The 23,733-nt window shown below is 42.6% G+C and overlaps 1 protein-coding gene across 2 annotated transcripts in view; it reads right to left on the bottom strand.

Annotated features, from left to right (window-relative positions):
• LOC309386354 (uncharacterized protein) overlaps nt 1-23,733 on the bottom strand; it is a 79,925-nt gene that overhangs the window by 44,752 nt on the left and 11,440 nt on the right. The window contains exons 3-12 of one of the 2 annotated variants that reach the window (XM_081941623.1): nt 12,074-12,235; nt 9,003-9,134; nt 7,557-7,745; nt 6,381-6,464; nt 4,664-4,782; nt 4,103-4,217; nt 3,223-3,309; nt 2,247-2,362; nt 772-892; nt 98-198 (exon numbers count right to left, since the gene is read on the bottom strand). In XM_081941623.1, coding sequence (XP_081797749.1) covers nt 98-198; nt 772-892; nt 2,247-2,362; nt 3,223-3,309; nt 4,103-4,217; nt 4,664-4,782; nt 6,381-6,464; nt 7,557-7,745; nt 9,003-9,134; nt 12,074-12,235 — 1,226 coding nt within the window. The remainder of the gene's footprint in view (nt 1-97; nt 199-771; nt 893-2,246; nt 2,363-3,222; nt 3,310-4,102; nt 4,218-4,663; nt 4,783-6,380; nt 6,465-7,556; nt 7,746-9,002; nt 9,135-12,073; nt 12,236-23,733) is intronic. The other variant, XM_081941624.1, reaches the window with a different exon arrangement.

Below are 23,733 nucleotides of genomic sequence, written 5' to 3'. Positions count from 1 at the left end.
AGATCAAAACAAATTCCCTGCCTGGATATTCCCACAGCTTCATTTTTCATCGTTTTCCAGAACACTTTCCCTAGGGCAGCACTGTGTATGCCAATACCTCCTGCTATCACTGTTGATGGCTTCTCTTCCTAAGAAATCTGAGTTGTTCTCTTGGCTTCTTACACCTTGTCCTGTGATTTGCGGAGTGTTTTTTTGCACCTAGGAAAATATGATTAGAGAGTTACTAAATAGATTGTCATTGGCCCTACGATAACTATTGAACAAATATCCTGTTTTTTAATCTCAAGTCTCCTTCCTTCCTTCCTTTATTATCCAAAAAATTATTGTGCCAGAATTTCATTTAACCAAAAATCCCAAAATGCGATACTTGTTATGTAGGACTAGTAAAGGACCATCACTTAATAATGGACCATAGTCTTCTCTACTGTTTCACCCCAAAGCCATTCAAGGAGAAAAAGATACTTTCACCTACATTCTCAGAAAGAAATAATCCTAACTCTGTCCCACAAATCTATGAACAGAAAGTTGCTGCAAGAGGGCCTCTTTTACCAGTAGTAGCTTAATCACGGGCTTAAGCCAACAAACTGAAGATCAATGCGTTCATCTGGAATCAATATCAAAGATTCAGATGTCATCACAGATTCATGGGTTTAGTAGAGTATTAATTGTGATTTCTGTGATGTAACAAGATGTGGGGCAAAGGAAATTTGATTAGGTTCATTTTTTATATGGATGAAGAAATCCGATTGTGACCCTAAATGCAACACTTACCTCCCATACTAGCTTTTCTTCTGGATCCTCTTCTGGTCTCTTTGTAGTTGTAGTCAGTACCTGATTAGGACTTGAATCTATAAATTCCTTTGTTAAAGCCAATTGGGGGGGATTATCACTCCTAAAATGTGGGAAAGTAGAAAAACGGGGAAAAGGAAAATAAAAGAAAATGATTCCAATGAGAATGGGAAAGGAGAGGCAGAAAGCCAACATGAAAACCACTGACGAATAAATCTAGCCCTGTCTCAGAGCAATCTTAGTTCTGTTCATTACAGCAGCATTATGTAAATCATTTTATCCTTTTTTGTTACTAGGGAGGGTGGAAGTTTGTTCTCAGAGCTTATGGTTTGATTTCTGAAAGTTTTGTTACCAGGCTAGGTAACATCTTCAGTGGTGTAAGTAATATTCTACACCCTAGCTACATATATTCACCACCATCACACCAGGACTAGTTTTTAAGGAGAAGAACTCTTATAATTTAAGAGTAATTAACCTATGTAATGTGGCCATAGGGATGCATTGGCTCAGTGGCTAGACACTAAGCTTGTCGATCAGAAGGTTGGCAGTTCAGCGGCTTGAATCCCTAGTGCCGCATAACTGAGTGAGCTCCCGTTACTTGTCCCAGCTTCTGCCAACCTAGCAGTTTGAAAGCATGTAAAAATGCAAGTAGAAAAATAGGGACCGCCTTGGTGGGAAGGTTACAGCGTTCCATGCGCCTTTGCATTTAGTCATGACGGCCACATGACTACGAATATGTCTTTGGATAACGCTGGCTCTTTGGCTTTGAAACAGAGATGAACACCGCCCCCTAGAGTCGGGAATGAGTAGTACATATGTGCAAGGGGAACCTTTACCTTTTTAATGTGACTATGTAATTAACCTGTTATCCTCTAGATATATAAAACTATCCACACAGAATAATCATTTAAGTTGATTCTGAATTAAAGTTTATAGATCACAAACCAAGCCTTTTCCTTTTTCCTTTTACCCATAAACTCCTTGGGGCTCCTTTTATTCCAGCCTTACTCTGCACTTAATCCAGGTTTGCTCAGCCACAGGAACTTTAAAGGGGTGCACACTTCAACTCTTAGAATTTTCCAGTCAGCATGGAATTCTGGGAGTTGAAGTCCGTGGATCTTAAAATGGTTGAGGCTGACAAACTGGTTTACTTACTTAAATCTTTTGCTTAAAAAGGTGGTGTTTTGTGCAAAGCCTGAACAAACTAGAGTGATTGCTAAACTCTTAATTTTGCTTTGCTGCTGAAGCAGAGACCATTATAGTTCCTGAGTCTTTGTGAACTTTTGCTGAATGCCTTCTTCGATCATTCACAACAAAAAACACAGGTAAAACATGTGCTGATGGTAACTCTATTTTTTTTAAAAAAATAACTATCAATTCCAAAATTAGATGCTTCATAAATAAAGTACTTAGCTAAAGCTATGAAAAGAGTTACAGATCAAATATTCAGCAAATACCTCAACAGTTGCTGTAACCGGGCCCAGCTCTCCTTGGTATCCTGGTGTTTGAGGGTCACTTGTGCTGCCAGACTTGGGTGAAGGCTTATAAGCTGTGACATGGTCACATCTAGCATCTAAAGGTATGGAAAAGGTACAGCGTGAATAATTGGGAGTGGTAACTGGCCATCTGCCATTGGCTGGGCCCGTGCAACATGACCCACCAAACCAAAGACATCAGACTTGGCATGCGCTTTGTGGCCAGGCAAGCGTTTGCCAAGCTCTGTTTTTCAGTTACGGGCTAGAGAAAGCTCTATTGAGCTCTTCATGAGCCAAATACAGCTTGATGAGTCACATTGTGCACATCTAACTTATAACGTCCCCAAAGAAATGTTTTGGATTAGCTCTTCAGATTCAAATGCATATCAACAAGGACATTTTTTTAGGAACTAGGGCTTCTGCTGAAAAGTCAGCTTCCTAACTTTTTAACACTGTACAACCCCTAGTATGATGGACCACTGACTCTGGATATAGTTCAGGAGCTGAACTGCAGGACCAATGACAGAACCTAGCATGGCTAGGGATTTGGGCTTTGAATTTAACAGATTTGCAAGCGGCCAGATTGGAGAAAATAGGTCAAAACTGAGAAATAGGACAGAGAGACAGTTCTAAGCAACAGTGATAGTAAGGCTAAATCCTATCAAGACCGTTTAAAGGAACTTGGTGTTTCACTTAAAGAAGAAAAAGGTAAGGAGAGACATGATAGCAATCTTCCAATACATGAAGGGATGTCACAGTAGAGAGGGCATAGATTTATTTTCTTTTAACACCTGAGGCAATATAAGAAACAACTGATAGAAATCTGTTGGGAGTACTTTAACTTGGGTTCTTACACTGAGTAGCAGGTTGGATCTAATGACCTAAATGGGTCCTCTATGATCTAAAAATAACTTTCTTTCTCGGCTTAAGCATTCCAGATAATAATTCCATTTCTTACCATGACCTGGCTGGCAATATCCCGGATATCCATGTCTGGACTCGACTCAGATTCATTCTGTTTTCTTTCTCCATAAAGATGCCTCAACTGTAACAGAAAGGATAGAACTTTAAACCTAGAGAGACAGCTAGCAATCTAATCCCGGTTTGGGAGGGATCCACTACTCACTTTTAAAAATATATGAATCCGTGCTCAGAATATCTATTAATTTTACTTAATAAAAACCAATAACCTTACTTTTAAAAAAATTAAATTCTTTAAGTTGGAACTTTTTGTATGATCCAAGCCAAGATTTCTGAGCTTCAAGGACAACTTCTCAATCTAACTGGGTGAATAACATCAATTATAAATCTTCATATTGTAAAGTTAGAAATTGTACAGCAGCTTTACCCAACCTTGTTAGAAGCTGAAATACAGGACATCTGTTAAGGAGGGCAAAATTACAGCATCAAACCATTCCTTATTACACTACCCTTTATAAAGTAAGATAGTATAGCTAGAACTGTATACTGTGAAATATTTCAGGCAAGGGAGCAGTATTCCTTCTTGGCTACAGGGTTGACTATCCAATTTTGCCACAATCAGTTTGCTGCATATAGCATAGTTGAAGTCTGGATTAAACTCCACATAATTGAGGGCTTGGGTAAAAGTGATGCATCCTGCTGAATCAAATACATACTTCTAGATCTGTGTTTCTCAACCTTGGCAACTTGAAGATGTCCGGACTTCAACTCCCAGAATTCCCCAGCCAGCATTCTGGGAGTTGAAGTCCAGACATCTTCAAGTTGCCAAGGTTGAGAAACACTGTTCTAGATAATTCAATGACCCAGATCTATTTTTATGGTGCAGTTGCCTGGAATGTCATCTCATCCCTTAGTACCTTTGCATGGATGACTGAAAGGAGCATGTCTGCTTGCTGGAGAAAAGAAGCTGCTTCTAGTGCCTGCTGCAGGGTTTCATGATGTTCCTTTAATGTCCTCTGGAGCTGAAGCCACCTGAAAGAATGGAAGGAAAACAACAGGTAAACAGTTTAGCTCTCTCTCCTTCTTGAAAAAGCTGCCTTGATTATTGAATTTTAATAGAAAGATACCAAGTATGGAAACTTAAGAGAAATGTGATCAGATGATACTCTAGCTTGTCCTAACATTGTCTCTGCACCAGTGGTGGGATTCAAAATTGTTTACTACTGGTTCAGTGGGTGTGGCTTGGTGGGTGTGTTAGGGGAAGGATACTGTAAAATCTCAATTTCCTCCCGATCAACTGGGACTCGGGAGGCAGAGAACAGATGGGGTGAGGCCAGTCAGAGGTGGTATTTACCCGTTCTCTGAACTACTCAGAATTTGTGCTACTGGTTCTACAGAACTGGTCAGAATCTGCTGAGCGCCACCTCCGCTCTGCACCATGCTGTACATCCTGTCTACCAGCTGCTGCCTGGGCTTACATTTTATTCAGGTACTTGCGTCGCGCCATGATACTTTTGCTTTCACTCTTCCCTTGTTTCTCAAGCTTCTGAGCCAGGCTATTCAATTCCTCATGCACAGCTTGGAATTGCAGCTCCTCCTAAGTTCAGTGTAGGGGAAAAACAGAAGAGAGGAGACAATAAAGAAACGTAAACTTAGTTTTCATTAAAATATCTCTCTCTTTGCTCCAAATGAAATTAAACTGGCAACAAGTACAGTGCAGAGAATAGTCAGTTTATGTGCGCATATTGAGATGTGCTGTTACTATTCACATTCAGTGGCTGTCTGAATAACTTACTAATCTAGGAACAGATAGATATGTGCAAAGGTCCTCCTGGCCACCCCCAACTCTTCTAGCAGGAGTTGTGTGTCCAGAAAATGCCCATATTGCATACCAGTCCTGAATGGGAAAGTGCTATTCCATCCAGGACTAAAGATGGAAACTTTCCAGGATCAAGAACCCAAACACCCGCAGCCACTAATTCTCCCTTAGATGAAGCATGAGTCTATTCATCCCCATCTGAATCCTCACAGCTGTGGACTTTAACATAAGATACTGGCAACATCATTTGGGCAGTTTGTGATGTGCAACTGGGTATCAACTAGTAACCTTAAGTAAATTTTAAGGACAAGACTTGTAAGTATTGAGTCTTGAAACACCACGTAAGTGAAGAACCTCAGGCTTAAACTCTTCCTCCTGCCAACACTTACTGGAACCACCCAGAATGAGAAAAACCACAACAACAAGTTTTCTCTAGCCTCCATAGGATACCATGATCAATAATACTGAAAGCCACTCAAAGGTCAAACAGAATCAGAGCACCCCTGCCAGACTCTACCAGAGGTCATCAACAAGTACAAGCAATGTTGTTTTAGTCTTATGCTCCTGTCTGAAACCCAACTGAAAAAGGTCCAGATAATCCTTCTCTATACCTCTACCTCCTGGCATACACATTCTTACTGGTTTTTAGAGGGATATTGTTTTAAATTTAACTTGATATTTTAAACGTTTGTATTGATTTATTTATTAGCTGTACAGTTTGGCATATTTTACCCTCCTCTTATACATGTATTTATATAGTTATTTCTACGTTTTAATCTGTTGTATTTTAATACGGACTGTACACTGCCCCGAGTCCCTTTCGGGAGAGGGGGCGGTATATAAACGCTAATAATAAATAAATAAAATAAAATAAATATAGCCTACTGAAGCCACAGTCCAAACAACCTTCTCAACAAATGTTCTTTTAAAAAAAAGGAAAGTTGGAGACTAGAGAAAAATTGTCCAAGGCACTTGGGTCAAGCAATGATACGCCACTACTTCCTTCAAGATAGAAGAACCACTCCTTCCCTCATGGAAATGGACATTCCTGCATAGATTCTACCACATCACTTCTTAAGCCTTTACAAACGAAGGAGGGCATAAATCTAATAAACTAATGGCAAAGTTTGCAGTCCAAAGAATTGTCTCCACTTCCTTGGGAATGAAACTCTTCCCAGTTAAACTGAAAAACAACACTTTGGGTCCCTTAAGAGGACTTGCTCAGTCTGAGTCCAACTCTGAGGAGGTCTGCAGAGCTCTTCTAAGACAGAATCTTTTTGCAAATACATCAGACCCAAAAAATAAAATGAAAGTAGAAACATCCTTCAAATGCCATTCACAACACAAATCCCCATAAGAAATGTCAGGAAGATTACCTGCTTTAAGTCAAGGATCTGCCGGGTAATTTGTACCTTATCTGCCTTCTCTTGCAATAAAATAGCTAGCAAAGGCTTCTCTTCCTAGAGAGGAAAAGATGAGAGATTTGGGAAAACACAGTGACCATAATATTTACAGGAAGTTTTAAAAGATGGAAATATTTCTTCAGGATACACACAGGAATTGTGTTTGTAAATGTGCATGCCAGAGAAACTTGAATATTAAGATCTGTGTAAATTGTTTAAAATTAAATAAGGCTGCTAATACTTATGATGGGGTAAGATTTTCTTCATTCTTTTCAAGTTTAGGAAAGAAACTCTAGAAATTTTTAAATTTATGTGAAGAAATGGAATGTAAGTGAAGGACAGAAGTCATGGATACTGAAATTAAAATGCCTAATAGAATTCAAAGCAAAAAACAAACAAACCCAAACCCTTTGAAGACTGAAGGGTACTGAAGATAAACTCTGACCATCATAAGGTTTGTCTGGTTTTCTCTCTGTTTTGAGCTTTCAAGAGAAATGGCCAAAACCTTTTCTGTATATAAAACCTTAAAAACACTTTAATTAAAGGTAACAGCTAAAAAGTAAAGTTTGGGTTTACTACAGGAACTGAAATCCACCACATCTGAGTAACACTAGCTTGAGGAAGAAAATAAAAAAGGGAAGGGGAAGAAATATTTTCTCAATCCCAAATTAGATTATTGAGGAAAATTAATCCACTTACAAAAGAAATCAGAACCAATGAACTCATAGACTTAAAGCGAATAGCCCTCAGATCTCTATTTGCAATTTCTGGAGATGCCTCCTAGAGTAAGCAGGAGTAAAATTTTGGGAGTTTTTTTTTCTTAGCTAGGGCGTCTCCTCCCCAAAAGCAGTAGCCATTTTTGAGGTTGTTAAGGGCAAAATGGATATTTAGGCATATGCAAGGCTTGAGCAGCTACTTCAATCCTAACCACCACAAAATAAAGTTTAAAAAGAAGTTTTCAGTGCTGCCCACTCCGGAGAGATTATCACTGGACCCATCCTTATTCAAAAATGATGTTGAGAATGATGATGCAGAAGAAAAATTAATGGGTTATATTTCAGCCACCAGAACAAAATTCACATCTCTGAAAAGAAAATGTATCTGGGACTCATTTTTTTAACCTTGTTCCTACTTATCCTAAGTAATTACCTTCTGCCTGATCCAGGCTTCTAGTTGTTCAGTTTTCTGGTTGAACTCTTGTAGGCTCTTGAACCCAACTACTGTTTTAGTCTGATTTGTTGCCATGTGCTTCAGCAGTTGCCATTGTTCTTGCAGGGTCTGAAGTCGTCTCTCTATCTCTGTGCCAGATTTTGGTTGGATCATCAGTTGTTCACCCATCTGCAGGAAAGATGGGAAAAATATGCTAACAAAAGTTGAAACTACAACCCTATTATCTTGTAAATGCATTTAGCCAATGAAAAAAGTATAGAAAATGAGGTTAGCAATCAAAAAATAAAATTTCCACAGCATATTCTATTTGGCCCAGTTTGATTTGTCTTTTTTTTTAAAAAAGTTTGACAATTAAGCCCTGTAAGAAATCAACTGGCAAGGTTGCAAGGTTGCTTTCAAATGTCAGTCATGAAAGTAGGTTGTTAATAGAATGCAGCAGATGAGGAACTTCTCACAAATTGAGGATCAAAATCTACTAATTTGGGGGCAATGGGAAAGTATTACAAAAAAAAAAAGATTGTATGTACACCAGTATCTTAATTAGACCTAAAAATTAATCTAATGTGGATACTAAGACTGTTGAATTCTGTAACCATTGAACCGATCAGGTGAGAATTGAATAGTATATATAAGAATGGCAACTGAGGAAACTCTATATTTCATGCAAATATATTTCCAATTCCTGGAATCTTAAGGTGGCATGCAGAGGAATGGCAAACTTGGCCTTGTTCCTGAGAAAATGGCACAGAAAAAGTTCTGATAAAGTAGTTGTGAGAAAGAGAAGGGAAGCCTATTTGCTCACACTACTTTTCTTGTCAGGAAGAAAATCTGCTTTAATAGAAACTTCTGTAAAGGTTCATCTTCATTTGATTTTAAATTAACCGTGGAATAGGTAAGAAGGAAACAATTAAGCATTAAAAACGTCAAGTTGAGCTTGACGTGATGATTTCACGGACATATCCATGTTATTTTCTTGGCAACAATACTGCAGCAGTTTGATGTTGCTTTCTTCCGGGACTTTATTCTTTACTTAGCTGGGAGGTATTTGGTGGAAAATTCCACAGAGGGAGAAAAAGTTGGCCTTTAAGCAGGGACTGGAACAATTCCAGCAGCCCACTATCTCATGAACATCTGCACTAGCATTTTGTAACAAAATGTGATAGTTTAATTTTTGAATACAATTAAGCAATATTTATTCTTATGTCTATTAACATGCTACACCGAAGTAAAAGAATACATGCTTTGTTTCTTTTCCAGAAAAACATGAAAAAGGTTGCTTAATTTTTTAAACTGGCATTTTCTCCCCTCTCTGGATCTTGTAGATAGGAGGTTTAAGCCATTCTGACCTACTGAAAAATTGGATGCAGGTGTCTTTTTTCATGCAGATGCAAAGTAAGAGGAAGCAGCCCACAGACCACATTTTACCTGGTTCAGTTTGATGATGGTATTCTCAAAATCCTTCATCTCTCTCTGTAATATTTGAGCTATCCGTTCCCATTCCTGAAATCTGCAACCATCCTTCATGTCATGGAGTTTTCCTTGCATCCATTTTTCAGCCTGAAAGGGATGAAAAATAATATAGATGGTTTACTATTCTTTGCTATACTTCCTTCAGGAAGTTCAAAAGTCAGCTCTTATGTGGGAAAAGAGAAAGGATATAGGGCACCATAAATAGGACATCTTCTAGTATAGCAATAAAGAACTTAAACAAGATTATATACCCATAATATTTATTTCAGTAGATGTTCCAGAACTATAATGTTGCAGTGGGGCTTCCAGCAAAACTGAAATGAAGCAGCTCACATGGTTTTGTGCAGCCCTAGATGTGCACATGTGTCATCTCTCCTGTGGGAGTTGCATTGGTTGCTCATTTGCTTCTGGGTCCAGTTCATGGTGCTGGTTCTCACCTTCAGAGACCTACATGGCTTGGGACCAGGTTATTTGAAGGACCATCTTCTCCTGCTTACATCTACCCAACCTACCAGAGCAGGAAAGCAAGGAGGTACATCTAGTCTAGTGGGGCCAAGAAGAAGGGCCTTCTCTGTGATGGATCCCTTCCTGTGGAACATCATCCCTGCAGAAATAAGATCTCCCCCAACTCCAATCCTCTTTGGAAGGCCCTGAAGAACTGGTTTTGCCAATGGGCCTGTGGAACCCAGAGTGGGAGAGAGCCCTTCAAGTGGCTTATTTGATTAACTGTTGTCACCAGGAGGGTGAGGGATTATTGCTTTTTATTGTTTTACATTAGGTTTTTATCTTTGTAAACTGCCCGGAGTCATTGAGAGTAAATTGGGCAACCGTATACATTTTCTTAAATAAAGAAAACTTTCTAAGACAATGTAAATAGCTATAACTGGACTGCAGAAAACCAAAGATTTACAGATGTATTGCAATGTTAAAGCATGTGGACATTAATTCCCAGAATTCCTCAACCAGCATGGGAATAAACATATCTTGAAGTTGCTGAGGTTGAGAAACACTGGATTAGAGAATGAGGCATAAGAGAGAAGTGTGTTGGACAAGCATGCAGGTAATCTGAGTAATGCTTTTTGATACTAAAAGAATAGAAAAACAATATTGTTCCATAGTGGAAGACCCACAGTATAAATCCTAATTAAATAATCTGATTGCAAGCACTAGAGAAAAATGCTGCCTAATCACAGGAGCTGCTGCCAGAATAAAGACTAGCAGGATGATTGCACAATCTAACTTGGAGGAAGATAATTTCCTATTTACAACACATGTATGTATTTTCTTTCCTCTGGAGTGGCTATAGGTTTGGGGACTGCAAGCTCACATCCACTGACTAGCTTCATACATGTAGGTGTAATGACGTTTGCTTAGGTTTTGCACAATGTACGAACCCATTCATTGTGAGTTACTCAACAGACAGCTCATGGCTTGGATGAAATGAATAAGCTGTAGGAGAAGAACAGGCTGAGATGCAAGGTGGAATTAAACATGTCATCAGTTTGGAATCACTGCGTTGCCACAACAGCCCCAAGTCTAGCCTCCAGTGAATTCCACTGACCCTTATTATCGAGTGCCAATTTAGCTTTGACCATTAATTGATTTGATTCTTGTGTATAGGTAGCGATAATAAACTCTCCCATGCTTTGAATTCAATGACTGCTCCTGATTATTTGCACCTGACATTAGCCCAATTACTGTTGCTATGTGAAACCCAGTCATTCCATCTTTCTCACTTACACACAGACCTGCCCTAAAAGTTGAGACATGCATTTAGATCCTTCAAGTAATAAAATATTCATTATTCCAACAGCTTTTCATCTTCACTAAGGACTACTAAATCTATCAGCGTTCAGTTATTAAACTCATAACTATATGACTCACTTTGATAACTACACAATATCCACGTTCTTGCTTTGTGCTTCGTAAACCAAGAAATATTGAGATTAACAAGATCTAAAAAGGAGGCAGTCAAAGAAATTGCACAATCTGAGCTTCTGTCTTGGACTGCCTACACCCAAGAACTAAGCAAGCATTAGCAGCTTCCAAGAACAGGTGGGACACCATTAAATCTTTGTGTCATCTGACTCTTTCTAAAATATCAGCAGAAATTAATGGAGCAATTTCTTTCATGGCCAATGAAATGATAATTAAATGATGACAATAAACCAGGGACTTTCCTTAAAAGGTAACGGTTCCCCTCACACATATGTGCTAGTTGTTCCCCATTCTAGGGGGCAGTGGTCATCTCCATTTCAAAGCTGAAGAGCCAGCGCCGTCCAAAGACGTCTCTGTGGTCATGTGGCCAGCATGACTAAACACCAAAGGCGCACAGAATGCTGTTACCTTCCCACCAAAGGTGGTTCCTATTTTTTCTACTTGCATTTTTACATGCTTTCAAACTGCTAGGTTGGCAGAAGTTGGGACAAGTAACGGGAGCTCACTCCGTTATGCGGCACTAGGGATTTGAACTGCCGAACTGCCTACCTTTCTGAATGAGAAGCTCAGTGTCTTAGGCACTGAGCCACCACGTTCTTACTGGAGTCCATATTCAAGACTTTCAGAACCTTCTAAAAACAACCATTTATTTCACTGTTTTATTTGAAGGCACATGTTCACAGCCCATTCTGTGTTTGCAGACGTACACCAACACATTTAGCAGCCCTGCCTGCACAAAAGTGAGATGTCTATGTCATGCCCTTTCCTTAAAAAAAAATGGAGGAAAAAAAATATCAACATTTCTGTGGACTGACCTACTGTCCTCTGTCCTTTGCCTTAAAGAGAGGCTGCCAAGGATGACCTCATGCCATAGCAACAGCTTCCCTCCCGCTAGCCAAAGAACCTTGCTTCTTTCCATCTGCACGTCCTCTCACTCTAATAAAGGAAAGTCCTTTGGCAGCAAAACACTGCGCTCTCTTCCTTTCTACTGCAGTTTTGAAAAGAAGAGCAGAAGACAGCCTTTTGATTGTCCTCTTTTGTGGTGGTTGTTAAGCCAATTTCTTCCTTTGCAAATTTTCTGCCTTTACCTGCACCATGTCACAGTTGAACTGGGCTAGGAGGAGGCTCCACTTGGACAGGTCTTCCACTCCTGTGCTGCTTTCTGCGCAGGGCTTCAGCTGCACTACTGTGCCTGGTTTGGTGTTTTTGGTACTCTCTTTCCAAGGAGATGCTGCAGCAGAACTTGCAGTCTAGGAAGGAGAGAGACAGAGACAGAGAGAGAAGACAGAATGAGAAAGTGAGCTTTCTTGGATTTGGCTGGAATCAGATAGAAGAGAAGTAATTATGACTTAACTGACCTTTGGTTCCAAAACCAACATTGGTTTGGGTACGAAATGGCAATGCTGAGCTTTAATTGCCCCACCCTAAAAGTGAGAATTGCTGAAAAGATGCTCAGCTTCGTATTAAGTCTTCTTTACCACCCGCTTGAAGTTTGTTCCATTCCTTCGAATGTGCAGCTGATCCAACATGGTGCGTGTGTGAGACTTGAAGGCAGTTCGCATGGCCCTGTTTTCTTTACGCAATCCCTCTCAAAGATGCTTTTTAGAAGGCAACTGGACTTTTTTCTTTTTCTTCGATGACATTTCGCTTCTCATCCAAGAAGCTTCTTCAGCTCTGACTGGATGGTGGGGAATGGAAGGATTTATACTCCTTGCAGACAGCTGGTCATTTGCATTCTTTTAGAGAGTATTTGAGGCCACCTGGAGGTTCATAGGTGTCCTCACCTGAGTAGTGCAAATGGGTGTGGAGCCTTCTTGGAACTGCTGAAAGGATTGTGTTGTTGACTGGAGATAGGTGAAGTTGCTTTCCTCCCCTTGTCTTTTAAAAGACAAAGGCCACCCTTTTAAAGACAGCAAAGCCCACATTTTGGACAGAGAGGACTGCTGGTTTGAAAGTGGGGTGAAAAAGACCATCTATGCCAAAATTGAACAGCCCTCTCTCAATAGAGTGGGAGAGATACAATATCAGAATCAAGATCACGTGAAGTGTTAATATCACTTTATAATGCCTTGGTAAGGCCACACTTGGAATACTGTATTCAGTTTTGATCGCCACGATGTAGAAAAGATGTGGAGACTCTAGAAAGAGTGCAGAGAAGAGCAACAAAGATGATTAGGGGACTGGAGGCTAAAACACAAGAAGAACGGTTGCAGGAACTGGGTATGTCTAGTTTAATAGAAAGAAGGACTAGGGGAGACATGATAGCAGTGTTCCAATATCTCAGGGGTTGCCACAAAGAAGAGGGAGTCAAACTATTATCAAAGGCACCTGAGGGTAGAATAAGAAGCAATGGGTGGAAACTAATCCAGGAGAGAAGCAACTTAGAACTGAAGAGAAATTTCCTGACAGTTAGAACAATTAATCAGTGGAACAGCTTGCCTCCAGAAGTTGTGAATGCCCCAACACTGGAAGTCTTTAAGAAGATGCTGGATAGCCATTTGCCTGAAATGGTATAGGGTTTCCTGCCTAGGCAGGGGTTGGACTAGAAGACCTCCAAGGTCCCTTCCAACTCTGCTATTGTATTGTATTGTATCATCTATCTCTAACCTACAACGCAGTCCTTTCAGCAGTTCCAAGAAGGCTCCACACCCATTTGCACTATGCAGGTAACCCTGAGGACACAGATAGAACTCCAAGTAGCCTCAAGGACTCCCTAAAAGAATACAAATGACCAGCTGTCTGCAAGGAATATAAATACTTCCATTTCCCACCATCCAGTGAGAACTGAAGAAGCTTCTTGGATGAGAAACGAAGCGTCTTCAAAGAGAATCAAGAAAGTCTAGTTGTCACTTGAAAAAGCACCTTTGAGACAACCGTAATCTGGATGACTGAGAATCCCCATGGACATTTTACCCAATCCCTCCAAAACTGTTCAACGTTTTGCCAACCATCTTCACTCTTGCTGACTTAAGCACACCAAGAAGGTGCTGAGAAGACAATGAGCCAATCAGTGCTTCCTCCAACTAACTAGCAGAAGACTAAAAAAACCACCTAAACCCCAAAGTCATTCAATCAGAGGCCCAATTAAGTTACTTCCTGCTCATGAACAAATACGGGATTGCATTCTACCCCATACAGCCCTGCGACCAATCCGCTCTCACAGAGAGGGTCTCCTCCGGGTACCTTCCGCTAAACAGTGCGGGCGGGCGGTGCCTAGGAATAGGGCCTTCTCTGTGATGGGCCCAACCCTCTGGAACGACCTCCCCCCCGATATTAGAACCACCTCGGATCTCCGCTCCTTCCGCAAGAAACTCAAGACCCACCTGTTTCGATTAGCCGGCCTGGCCTAATTGTAATTGTATTTACAGGGAACATCTATTACTAACCTTCCTGGATGGCTTTTTAAATTTTAAATTGGGGTTTTAAACGGGTTTTTAAAATTGTTTTAATTATTTAAATTGGTTTTGGGTTTTATACACAGACGGTATGTGTGCGTTGTTTTGTTTGATGTCTTATGTTATGTTTTGTTGTCTTGAACATGAACGGTCTGTACACCGCCCCGAGTCCCTACGGGGAGAGGGGGCGGTCTATAAATTTAATAAACCTTAAACCTACAACAAAATCTCATTTCCACCCAAATAATTAAATTGATAGTCCTCCCTGCCACCCTAGATCTTTAATATATATATATATATCTATACTTTTTCTTATGTAAATATGTGAGAATTTGTAACGAAGTGAAGTTACCATTCCTCTTATACGAAAAAATCTCTCTTGTTGCAAGGGTAGCATATCTAATCATAACTTTTGCAACTTTTCCTAATGTCTCCTATTGCAGATGTTAGGTGCAAGAATACCCTGAAAATTCTAAAGAAAATTCTTAATTTTTAGGCAATTTGAACAAGAACTCCTTGTAAGGGGCTTTTTTCCTCTGCCTTGGGAGTAATCAAAATCTCATCTCCCTATTCCACATAAAAGGGAAAGAGGAAAAAAAAAGTTTTTAAAAAGTTGGGTATTTTCCAAGTCCTGGTCCACTGGAAAGAGAAAGGGAAATTGTCAAAATCTTGACAATTTCACAATGGAATCACGGACATATTCCTTTTAAAAGACCTCGGTGGTGGCTGAGGCTCAGAAAACAAGGGTTTTGCTCCAGGGAGGAAATGGAATACCCATAAATTATGTGGAATGTCATATTTAGGGGGAAAAAAGCAAGCATTTATGTGGTTAGGGTTATTTTAGAGCTAAAAAGAAATAAATCAGGTAAGCTGCCAATTTAGCCAAAGCGGTAGGATTATAAAGGCCTGTAGCTGCTTTTGAATTGGGACAGAAGCTTTGTATGAATGTGTCCCAAATACAGGTAGTCATTGACTTACAACAGTTCATTTAGTGCAGGGGTGTCCAAACTTGGGAACTTTAAGACTTGTGGACTTCAACTCCCAGAATTCCCCAGCCAGCATGGCTGGCTGGGGAATTCTGGGAGTTGAAGTCCACAAGTCTTAAAGTTCCCAAGTTTGGACACCCCTGATTTCGAGTTTACAACACCACTGAAAAAAATGACTTCGGATGACCATTTTTGACACTTACGACCATTGCAACATCCATCTGGTCACTTGATCAAAATTCAGATCAGTGGCAAGATTCAAATAATTTAACAACCGGTTCTCTGCCCTAATGACCAGCTGGGTAGTTGTGGCTCGGTGGTAATGTGACTGGATGGGCGTGGCTACCTCAACGTCACTCAGGTTGATGGGTGCTTCGCCTTAGCTGTTACAATGTAATACGGGTTAAACGGAGAGGCAGTTTCTGTAAGCAGGGCAATAAAGATGAGGCTAGAAACAACACCAGAATATTTCCTGCCTTCCTTACAGGATTAGCCCTGTAAAGTGGGAAAAAACAAAATGAGGTTTCTTCCAACAACTGGTTCTCCAAGCTGCTTGAAACTTAACAACCGGTTCTCCCAAATAGGTGTGAACTGGCTGAATCCCACCACTGATTCAGATGCATGGCAACTGACTCGTATTTATGACGATTGCAATGTCCCAGGATCATGTAAGCCCCTTTTGTGACCTTCTAACAAGCAAAGTCAGGTGGGAAAGATTCATGTAACCACCTCGTGACTAACTTCAGAACTGCAGTGATTCACTTAACAAGTGTGGCAAGGAAGGTCATAAAATGGGGCAAAACTCAGTTAACAAATGTCTCACTTAGCAACAGAAATTCTGGCTCAATTACGATTGTTAAGTTGAGGACTACCTGTACACTTCATTCATTTTTTGCATGAGGCAGCCATTTTAGATGGCAGGAAAGAGATATGCAAAACCAACTCTTTGCTACTATCTAGTGCTAATCTGAATTTTGGCAGCTCAAATCAGGTAATCCCAGGTTTAGGCTTTCTACAGTAATATTACCATACTTGATGGCATCAGATGCTAATAATGACTGACATTACAGCCATGCTGCTTTATCCTCATGCTTATGTTGGCTTGAAAGAACAATAAAATAGTTCTGGTCATAAAGCTGTAATTGCTCAGCAGTTAATTGTATCTTCATTGATACACACTACATTATGAAGTAGGGGGGTGACAAATTTAATGTTTGTTGATTTATTATTTTTTAAAAAAAGTTTTTTTTTATAAAATATGTCCATTTTGCATCTGAAATTGTGTGTGTTTGCATCAGTAAAAGAATTAACTGAATTCTGAAACTAGAAATGTGACCAGGGTTTTTAAAAAAATGAAAATTATGGCAAGAGTCTTAGGTGGAAACCTGAGGAGAATTTAGTACACTGTTCACTCTATACATGTTTTGATATTAGATGTAGGCTTCCCCCATCTCACTCTTTGTACCCATAGCTGAAAAATACTTAAACACTACTACAGGTAGTGTCAGCCTCTGCTTTGCTACTTGCTTTCGGCTGCCATTGAAACGGGGAGGGGGGTGATGTGGTATTTGGGAGGGGAAGCTTTCAGTACAGGAGTGAGTGGAAAAGGGAGGTTTGTTCTCACCATCTACTGCGCATGCTGCAGATAGTGGATTTGCCGCCAAGGCCAACTGGCCACCATACCAACCTGATGATGCTTTTTGAAGATGAAACCCATATGACACCGGTGGGGTGTGCGGATTGGACTGTGGGATGGGGTTGCCAGGGGGAGGGAGTTGGGTCACATATTGATATTTATGATTACGTATGTTTTTGCCTCAGATCTTGCTTTGCTTAGCTGCTATCTACTCATAACCAGTAAAAGTACTCTTAATTCTAAAAAATGGAGTTGAGTGGTTTCTTTCTTGGTTGCTGAGGGAGGCTGCCTTGACAGGTAGTGCTCGACTTATGACTACCGTTGAGCCCAAAATTTCTGTTGTTACGTGAGACATTTGTTAAGTACATTTTGCCCCATTTTACGACCCTTCTTGCCACAGTTGTTAAGTGAATCACCACAGTGGATAAATTAATGACATGGTTGTTAAGGGAATCTGGATTCCCCATTGACTTTGTTTGTCAGAAGATTCCAAAAGGTGATCACATGATCTTAGGCTACAGCAACAGTCATAAGGTTAAATAAGTTGCCAAACAGTTGAATTTTGATCACGTGACCGGGGGATGCTGGAAAGGTTGCAATTGTGGAAAACGGTCCTAAGTCACTTTTTTCACTGCCATTGAACGATCGCTAAATGGACTGTTTGTAAGTTGAGGACTACCTTTATTTAGTTTCAGGAATTATATTTTGAACACAAACGTTTTAAGCTGTCCTTACCTTCCTGAAAGCTGGCTTGGTTATTAATTTGCTTGATATCCTGCTTCTCAGCAGATTTCTGTTCCGCTGTAGTATTTGTCCTTTACATAATGGCATAAGAATGCAGCCCATACAAGCTCCCTGAGCAGTTTTGAGCCCACTGCAGCTTGCATCAGAGTGTCCATTGAATTACTTTGGTTCATTGAAATCCATCAGAGTGTTTGCATTTCCACTGAATACAAGAATCTGGTTTATAAGGAGAGGACTGTTCATTTGGCTCAGCCTTATCCCATTGACTGTGGAGCATTTCTCCAAAAGCCATTCCGAAGACTGCAAACGATGAGGTTGTTACATAAGCAACATCTCCCAAAATTGTTATGTTTAAATTTTATGTTAAATTTCTCCTAATTCCACTATCCTAGCTTTCTTTCCCTCAGGCTCCAAGAGAAGCTAAAGCAATTTCTCCTGAATTTCTAAAACAAAAGCATGACTTCATGCCTGCCTGCTTTACAAATGAGCTTTAGACTCGGCTCCTGAAAGGCTGACTAAAGACACTTATTTTAAGCAACTCATCGAATGGCAGCCCTGAATAGCTTCCAAGCTTTGTTCTTGAGCTCTGCAATGACACAATGTTTTGTCCCTGCTCCAAGACGGCTAGGGGACTGGCAAGTATAAAAGTGACCTCTATGGAGACTCAGCCAAAACTCCAGCAACAAAATACTAGGGAGGTCTAACATTGCAAATACTCTACCTCAAGTCCCATTGGTGGTAAGAGATCAATAGGGCTTTAAAGATAAAACACAGACCAACAAGGCTTTAAAGCCACTTTTGTAAAATAAGACCTAAAAGGATCCCGAAGCGAAAGCGGAGCGGGTGGGAGGAAATAACATTCCTATAAGGGGAATTCCAATCACGACGGTCGTAGGGAGGGGCAGGCGCAAGGACACCAGAAGAACGTATAGTCGGTTGGGAGACCGGGGCCACTGGATACGCCCGGTCGCTTGTACCAACCCCCGCAGACTAGGTGGACAGGATCAGCAGAGCCTGGGCCTTAGGCTGATGTTATGTAACGCGAGGTCCGTGGTTAACAAGGCCCCCCTCATCAGTGACTTGATCACAGAGGGGGAGCCGGACCTCGCAGGAATAGCGGAAACCTGGTTGGGCCCAGAGGGGGGGTTGCCCCTCAGGGAAATGTGCCCTCCAGGTTACCGTGTATTCCACCAGCCACGGGCCCAAGGCAGGGGTGGGGGGGTAGCAATTATCATCCGGGACGATCTGGCGCCGAGAGAATTCACTGTGTCGCAGACATCTGGTTGTGAGTCTCTAGGCGTAAAGTGGGGCCCAGGGAGTCAGTTGGGCCTGTTGATAGTATACCTGGCTCCCTGCCATACATCAACGGCCCTGCCCGAGCTCCTTGAGCGGATCGCGGAGATGGCGGTTGAGACCCCCAAACTACTAGTGATGGGGGATTTCAACTTGCCGTCAACGGGAAAGGCATCCGAGGTAGCCCGGGAATTCATGGCTTCCATGACAGCCATGGGTCTGACTCAAGTAATTCAGGACCCCACTCACGAGCGAGGCCACATTCTGGATCTTGTGTTTGTCTCCGACCAGTGGACGAGTGATCTGGGAAGAGGGCATTTAGTCATCACGCCCCTGTCATGGTCAGATCACTCACTTCTCCAGCTGGACTTCCCTGGCGCTACTCCCCACCGCGGGGAGGCGGAACCAGATTATCCCAGATGGTTCCGCCCCAGGCGCCTGATGGAACCGGATAGGTTCCAGGCGGAGCTTGGGCCAATTCCTGCTGACCTGTCCCGCCCCCGGGCTGAGGACCTGGTAGCTGCATGGAATAGTGCGGCTGTCGGTGCCTTGGACCGGGTGGCGCCTTTGCGGCCTCTCCGACGGCCACGATCGACCCGGGCCCCCTGGTTTAACGGGGAGCTAAGGGCGATGAAACGCCTTAGGAGACGCCTGGAGAGTAAGTGGAGATCCTCCCGCTCCGAAGCTGACCGAACACAGGTAAGAGCCTACATAAGGACCTACCTTGTGGCAATAAGAGTGGCCAAACGTCTGTATTGTGCCACTCTTATAGCGTCCGCAGAGAACCGCCCTGCTGCCCTGTTTCGGGTGACCCGCTCCCTTCTGTCACAGGAGCAGCGGGACCCCCCATTGCAGGGCAGGGCAGAGGAATTTGGAGAGTTCCTGCAGGATAAAATCGATCATATCCGGAGAGGTTGGACCCACTCCAGTGCTCCAGTGGGGACGTCCGAGACTAGTCTTGAGAGACCATGCTGGGAGGAGTTTGACCCTGTTGTCATCGAAGATTTGGACAGGTTGCGCGGGCGACTGCGGGCCACCACATGTTTACTGGACCCGTGTCCCTCCTGGTTGGTGCTGGCCTCCTGGGAGGGCTCACGAGGCTGGCTACTGGGACTGGTGAACGCTTCGTTGGGGGAGGGCCGGATGCCGGCCGCCTTGAAAGAGGCGGTGGTCAGGCCCCTGCTCAAGAAGCCTTCTCTGGACCCAAAGGAGCTAGCAAATTATCGTCCTGTCTCCAACCTTCCTTTTTTAGCAAAGGTTGTTGAGAGTGTGGTGGCTCAGCAGTTTCCGCGTCACCTGGAGGAAGCTGATTATCTAGACTCGCGCCAGTCCGGCTTCCGACCCGGTCACAGCACGGAGACGGCCTTGGTCGCGTTGGTGGATGATCTCTGGAGGGCAAAGGATGGAGGTTGTTCCTCCATCCTTGTCCTATTAGATCTCTCGGCGGCCTTCGATACCATCGACCATGGTATCCTATTGCGCCGGCTGGAGGGGTTGGGGGTTGGAGGCACCGTGCTACGGTGGTTCCACTCCTACCTCTCTGGCCGGACGCAATGTGTGTTGACGGGGGAGCAGAGGTCGACCGCAAGGCCCCTCATTTGTGGTGTCCCACAGGGGTCGATCCTCTCGCCTCTCCTGTTCAACATATATATGAAGCCGCTGGGCGAGATCATCCGTGGTTTTGGGGTGAGTTACCATCTGTACGCTGATGATACTCAGTTGTACATTTCCACCCCAAACCACCCCAACGAGGCTGTCGAAGTGATGACCCGATGTCTGGAAGCCGTACGGGTCTGGATGGATGACAGCAGGCTCAGGCTCAACCCCTCCAAGACAGAGTGGCTGTGGTTCCCGGCTTCCCGATTCAATCAGCATACTCCATCGCTGACCATTGGGGATGAGCAATTAGCCCCGGTGGAAGGGGCGCGCAACTTGGGCGTCCTCCTTGACGATCGGCTGACCTTAGAAGATCACGTGGCGACCGTGGCAAGGGGGGCGTTCCACCAGGTTCGCCTCGTGCGCCAGTTGCGGCCCCTTTTGGACCGGGAGGTCTTGCGCACAGTCACTCACGCGCTGGTGACGTCCCGCCTGGACTACTGTAACGCTCTCTACATGGGGCTCCCCTTGAGGTGCGCCCGGAGACTGCAGTTGGTCCAGAATGCAGCCGCGCGGGTTATTATGGGGAGATCGAGATTCTCCCATATAACACCTATCCTGCGCGAGCTGCACTGGCTTCCTGTGGCCTACCGGGTGCGCTTCAAGGTACTGGTTACCATCTTCAAAGCGCTCCATGGCACAGGGCCTAGTTACCTGCGGGATCGCGTCCTGCCCCATACATCCCTGCGACCCACCCGCTCACACAGGGAGGGGTTGCTCCGGGTGCCGTCCTCTAGAGAGTGCCAGGGGGCGGTGCCCAGGAGTAGGGCCTTCTCTGTGGTTGGCCCTACCCTTTGGAATGACCTCCCCCCAGACATCCGGACAACAACCGATCTTCGCTCCTTCCGTATGAAGCTGAAGACCTACCTGTTTTGTCAAGCCGGCCTGGCATAACGTTACAATCTTGCCACCCCAGGTCTTTTTATAATGGGAAATATTGTTTTTAATATTTTTGGGTTTTAAACTTTGTAAGTATGCTTATTTATGGACTTATTTTTACCTCCTCTGCACGATATATGGTGCTATCTTGATTATTGCTCTGTACGTCGCCCCGAGTCCCTGTGGGGAGAGGGGGCGACTAATAAGTTCAATAAAATAAATAAATAAATAAATCCCCAACTACAGCACAGGAAATAGAAGTCAGTGATGATGGGAAAATAGTCACCATACACGTGGAACAGAGATAGGCAGCTCAAAGCCCACTCAATATTTTGGCTTTTTTTGTTCTTTTGTTTAACTCCGGGCATCTTAAAATCATGAGTACTGACAGTAAATTGTAGAAACTTTCATTGAAAACATTTGTAGATCAACAAATGACACATAAAACAACTGAGGAATATGATACATCTGAGTATATACAGTATCTCCTCTATAGAGAAAATGTGATCCTGTGGCTACACCGCAAAAGGCAACAATGTAATGTTGTACAATGCAATGTTTAGTTAAAATTCTCCCCATAATATATGAAATGTTCAGTTTTTTTTCAATCATACATATCTGAGTTTAAGCCCCAAAAGCAACAGCATTCTCATATCTTTGCAAAGTAATTAAAGAACTTTGTAAATAAAGTACTTTATTAAAAGTAAAGATTTAATAATGCCTAACACCATGAGGCCCATTATAGTACAGAGATGTTTTGAATCAGAATAGAAGAGAATGAACAAAGCTAATTCCCAGTGAATAGCAAGCTGCACTGGGTGGTAAATCAGGCTAATTTTATGCAACTGCTTAGGCAATCTGGAAGCACATTGCAAAAGGCCACCATTAAAGAAATGCCATCGGCAAAAGAGTCCTTCATTATAACCTTTCCATGATTGAATATTCCTACCATTGGGCAGGACTTAGTGTGATAACTGGAAGTTATGCTCTCCCACTGTATATTGAGATGTGTTGAATGATTGACTCTATCGAAGCAAACTTTAATATTAGTCATCTTCTATGAAATATACCCTCCCTAAAGGGCCCCAGCTATTCTGCTTCATATTCAGCACCACATAAATATATGTTTATTTTTTTCCAGGGCTTTACATTTTCTGCAATGTTACTACTATGAGTTCATTTTAAATAGAAATGTTTTCAGGAGACGCTTTAATGTTTTATGGACTTGGAGTTATTTTTAATTGTATTTATTGTGATTTTATATTTTAGCATGCATTTTGTCCTGTGGACCATCGCTAAAGGTAAAGATTCCCCTTGCACATATGTGCTGGTTGTTCCTGACACTAGGGGGTGGTGCTCACCTCCATTTCAAAGCCAAAGAGCCAGCGCTGTCCGAAGACTTCTCTGTGGTCATGTGGCCAGCATGACTAAATGCCGAAGGTGCACGGAACGCTGTTACCTTCCCACCAAAGGTGGTTCCTATTTTTCTACTTGCATTTTTACATGCTTTCAAACGGCTAGGTTAGCAGATGCCGGGACAAGTAACGGGAGCTCACTCTGTTATGTGGCGCTAGAGATTTGGACCGCTGAACTGCCGACACTTCTGATTGACAAGCTCAGCGTCTTAGCCACTGAGCCACCGCATCCCATGCACCATCGCTACCATGTAACTAATAATTTTAGAAATCAATAGAATAAAACTTGCTGAACGATGACTGTCATTCTTCCCCGTCAGCATGACATTTGACCAACTGGCTAAAATAACGAGAAGCAATCCAACACATCTGGAGGGCAACAAGTCACAGAGAGTCCTAGTTGTCATTCCCCATGCTGCGTGTCCTGCTCAATTTTCCACTGAGATAAGCTTATGGATTTGCTTAGTAACTTAATTCATTTCCTCCCATGAAAGTTTCCCCAGAAATGAGTTTCTGTCTGGCAGGAAAGAAGGAGGGAGGTTGAAAAGGAACAAGAAGGCCACTCTGCGCAGAAACACAAAAAAGGGACTGTCATGGGCAAAAGCCTTTGAGACAGTAGAGGGTCAGCAGACGGCAACTGTGTCCCGACATCTGGCATCAGCTTATGGTTCCAGACTAAGTTGTTTGTCACGTCCTCTTGGAATCAGCAGTGTGTAATATTAATAAGACAATACCCTGCTCACT

This window comes from Natrix helvetica (assembly GCF_964273705.1).
Source record: "Natrix helvetica genome assembly, chromosome: 2".
Taxonomy (NCBI): domain Eukaryota; kingdom Metazoa; phylum Chordata; class Lepidosauria; order Squamata; family Natricidae; genus Natrix; species Natrix helvetica.
Note: the sequence above shows the minus strand (reverse complement) of the source record. Positions and strands in the feature narration are given on the sequence as shown.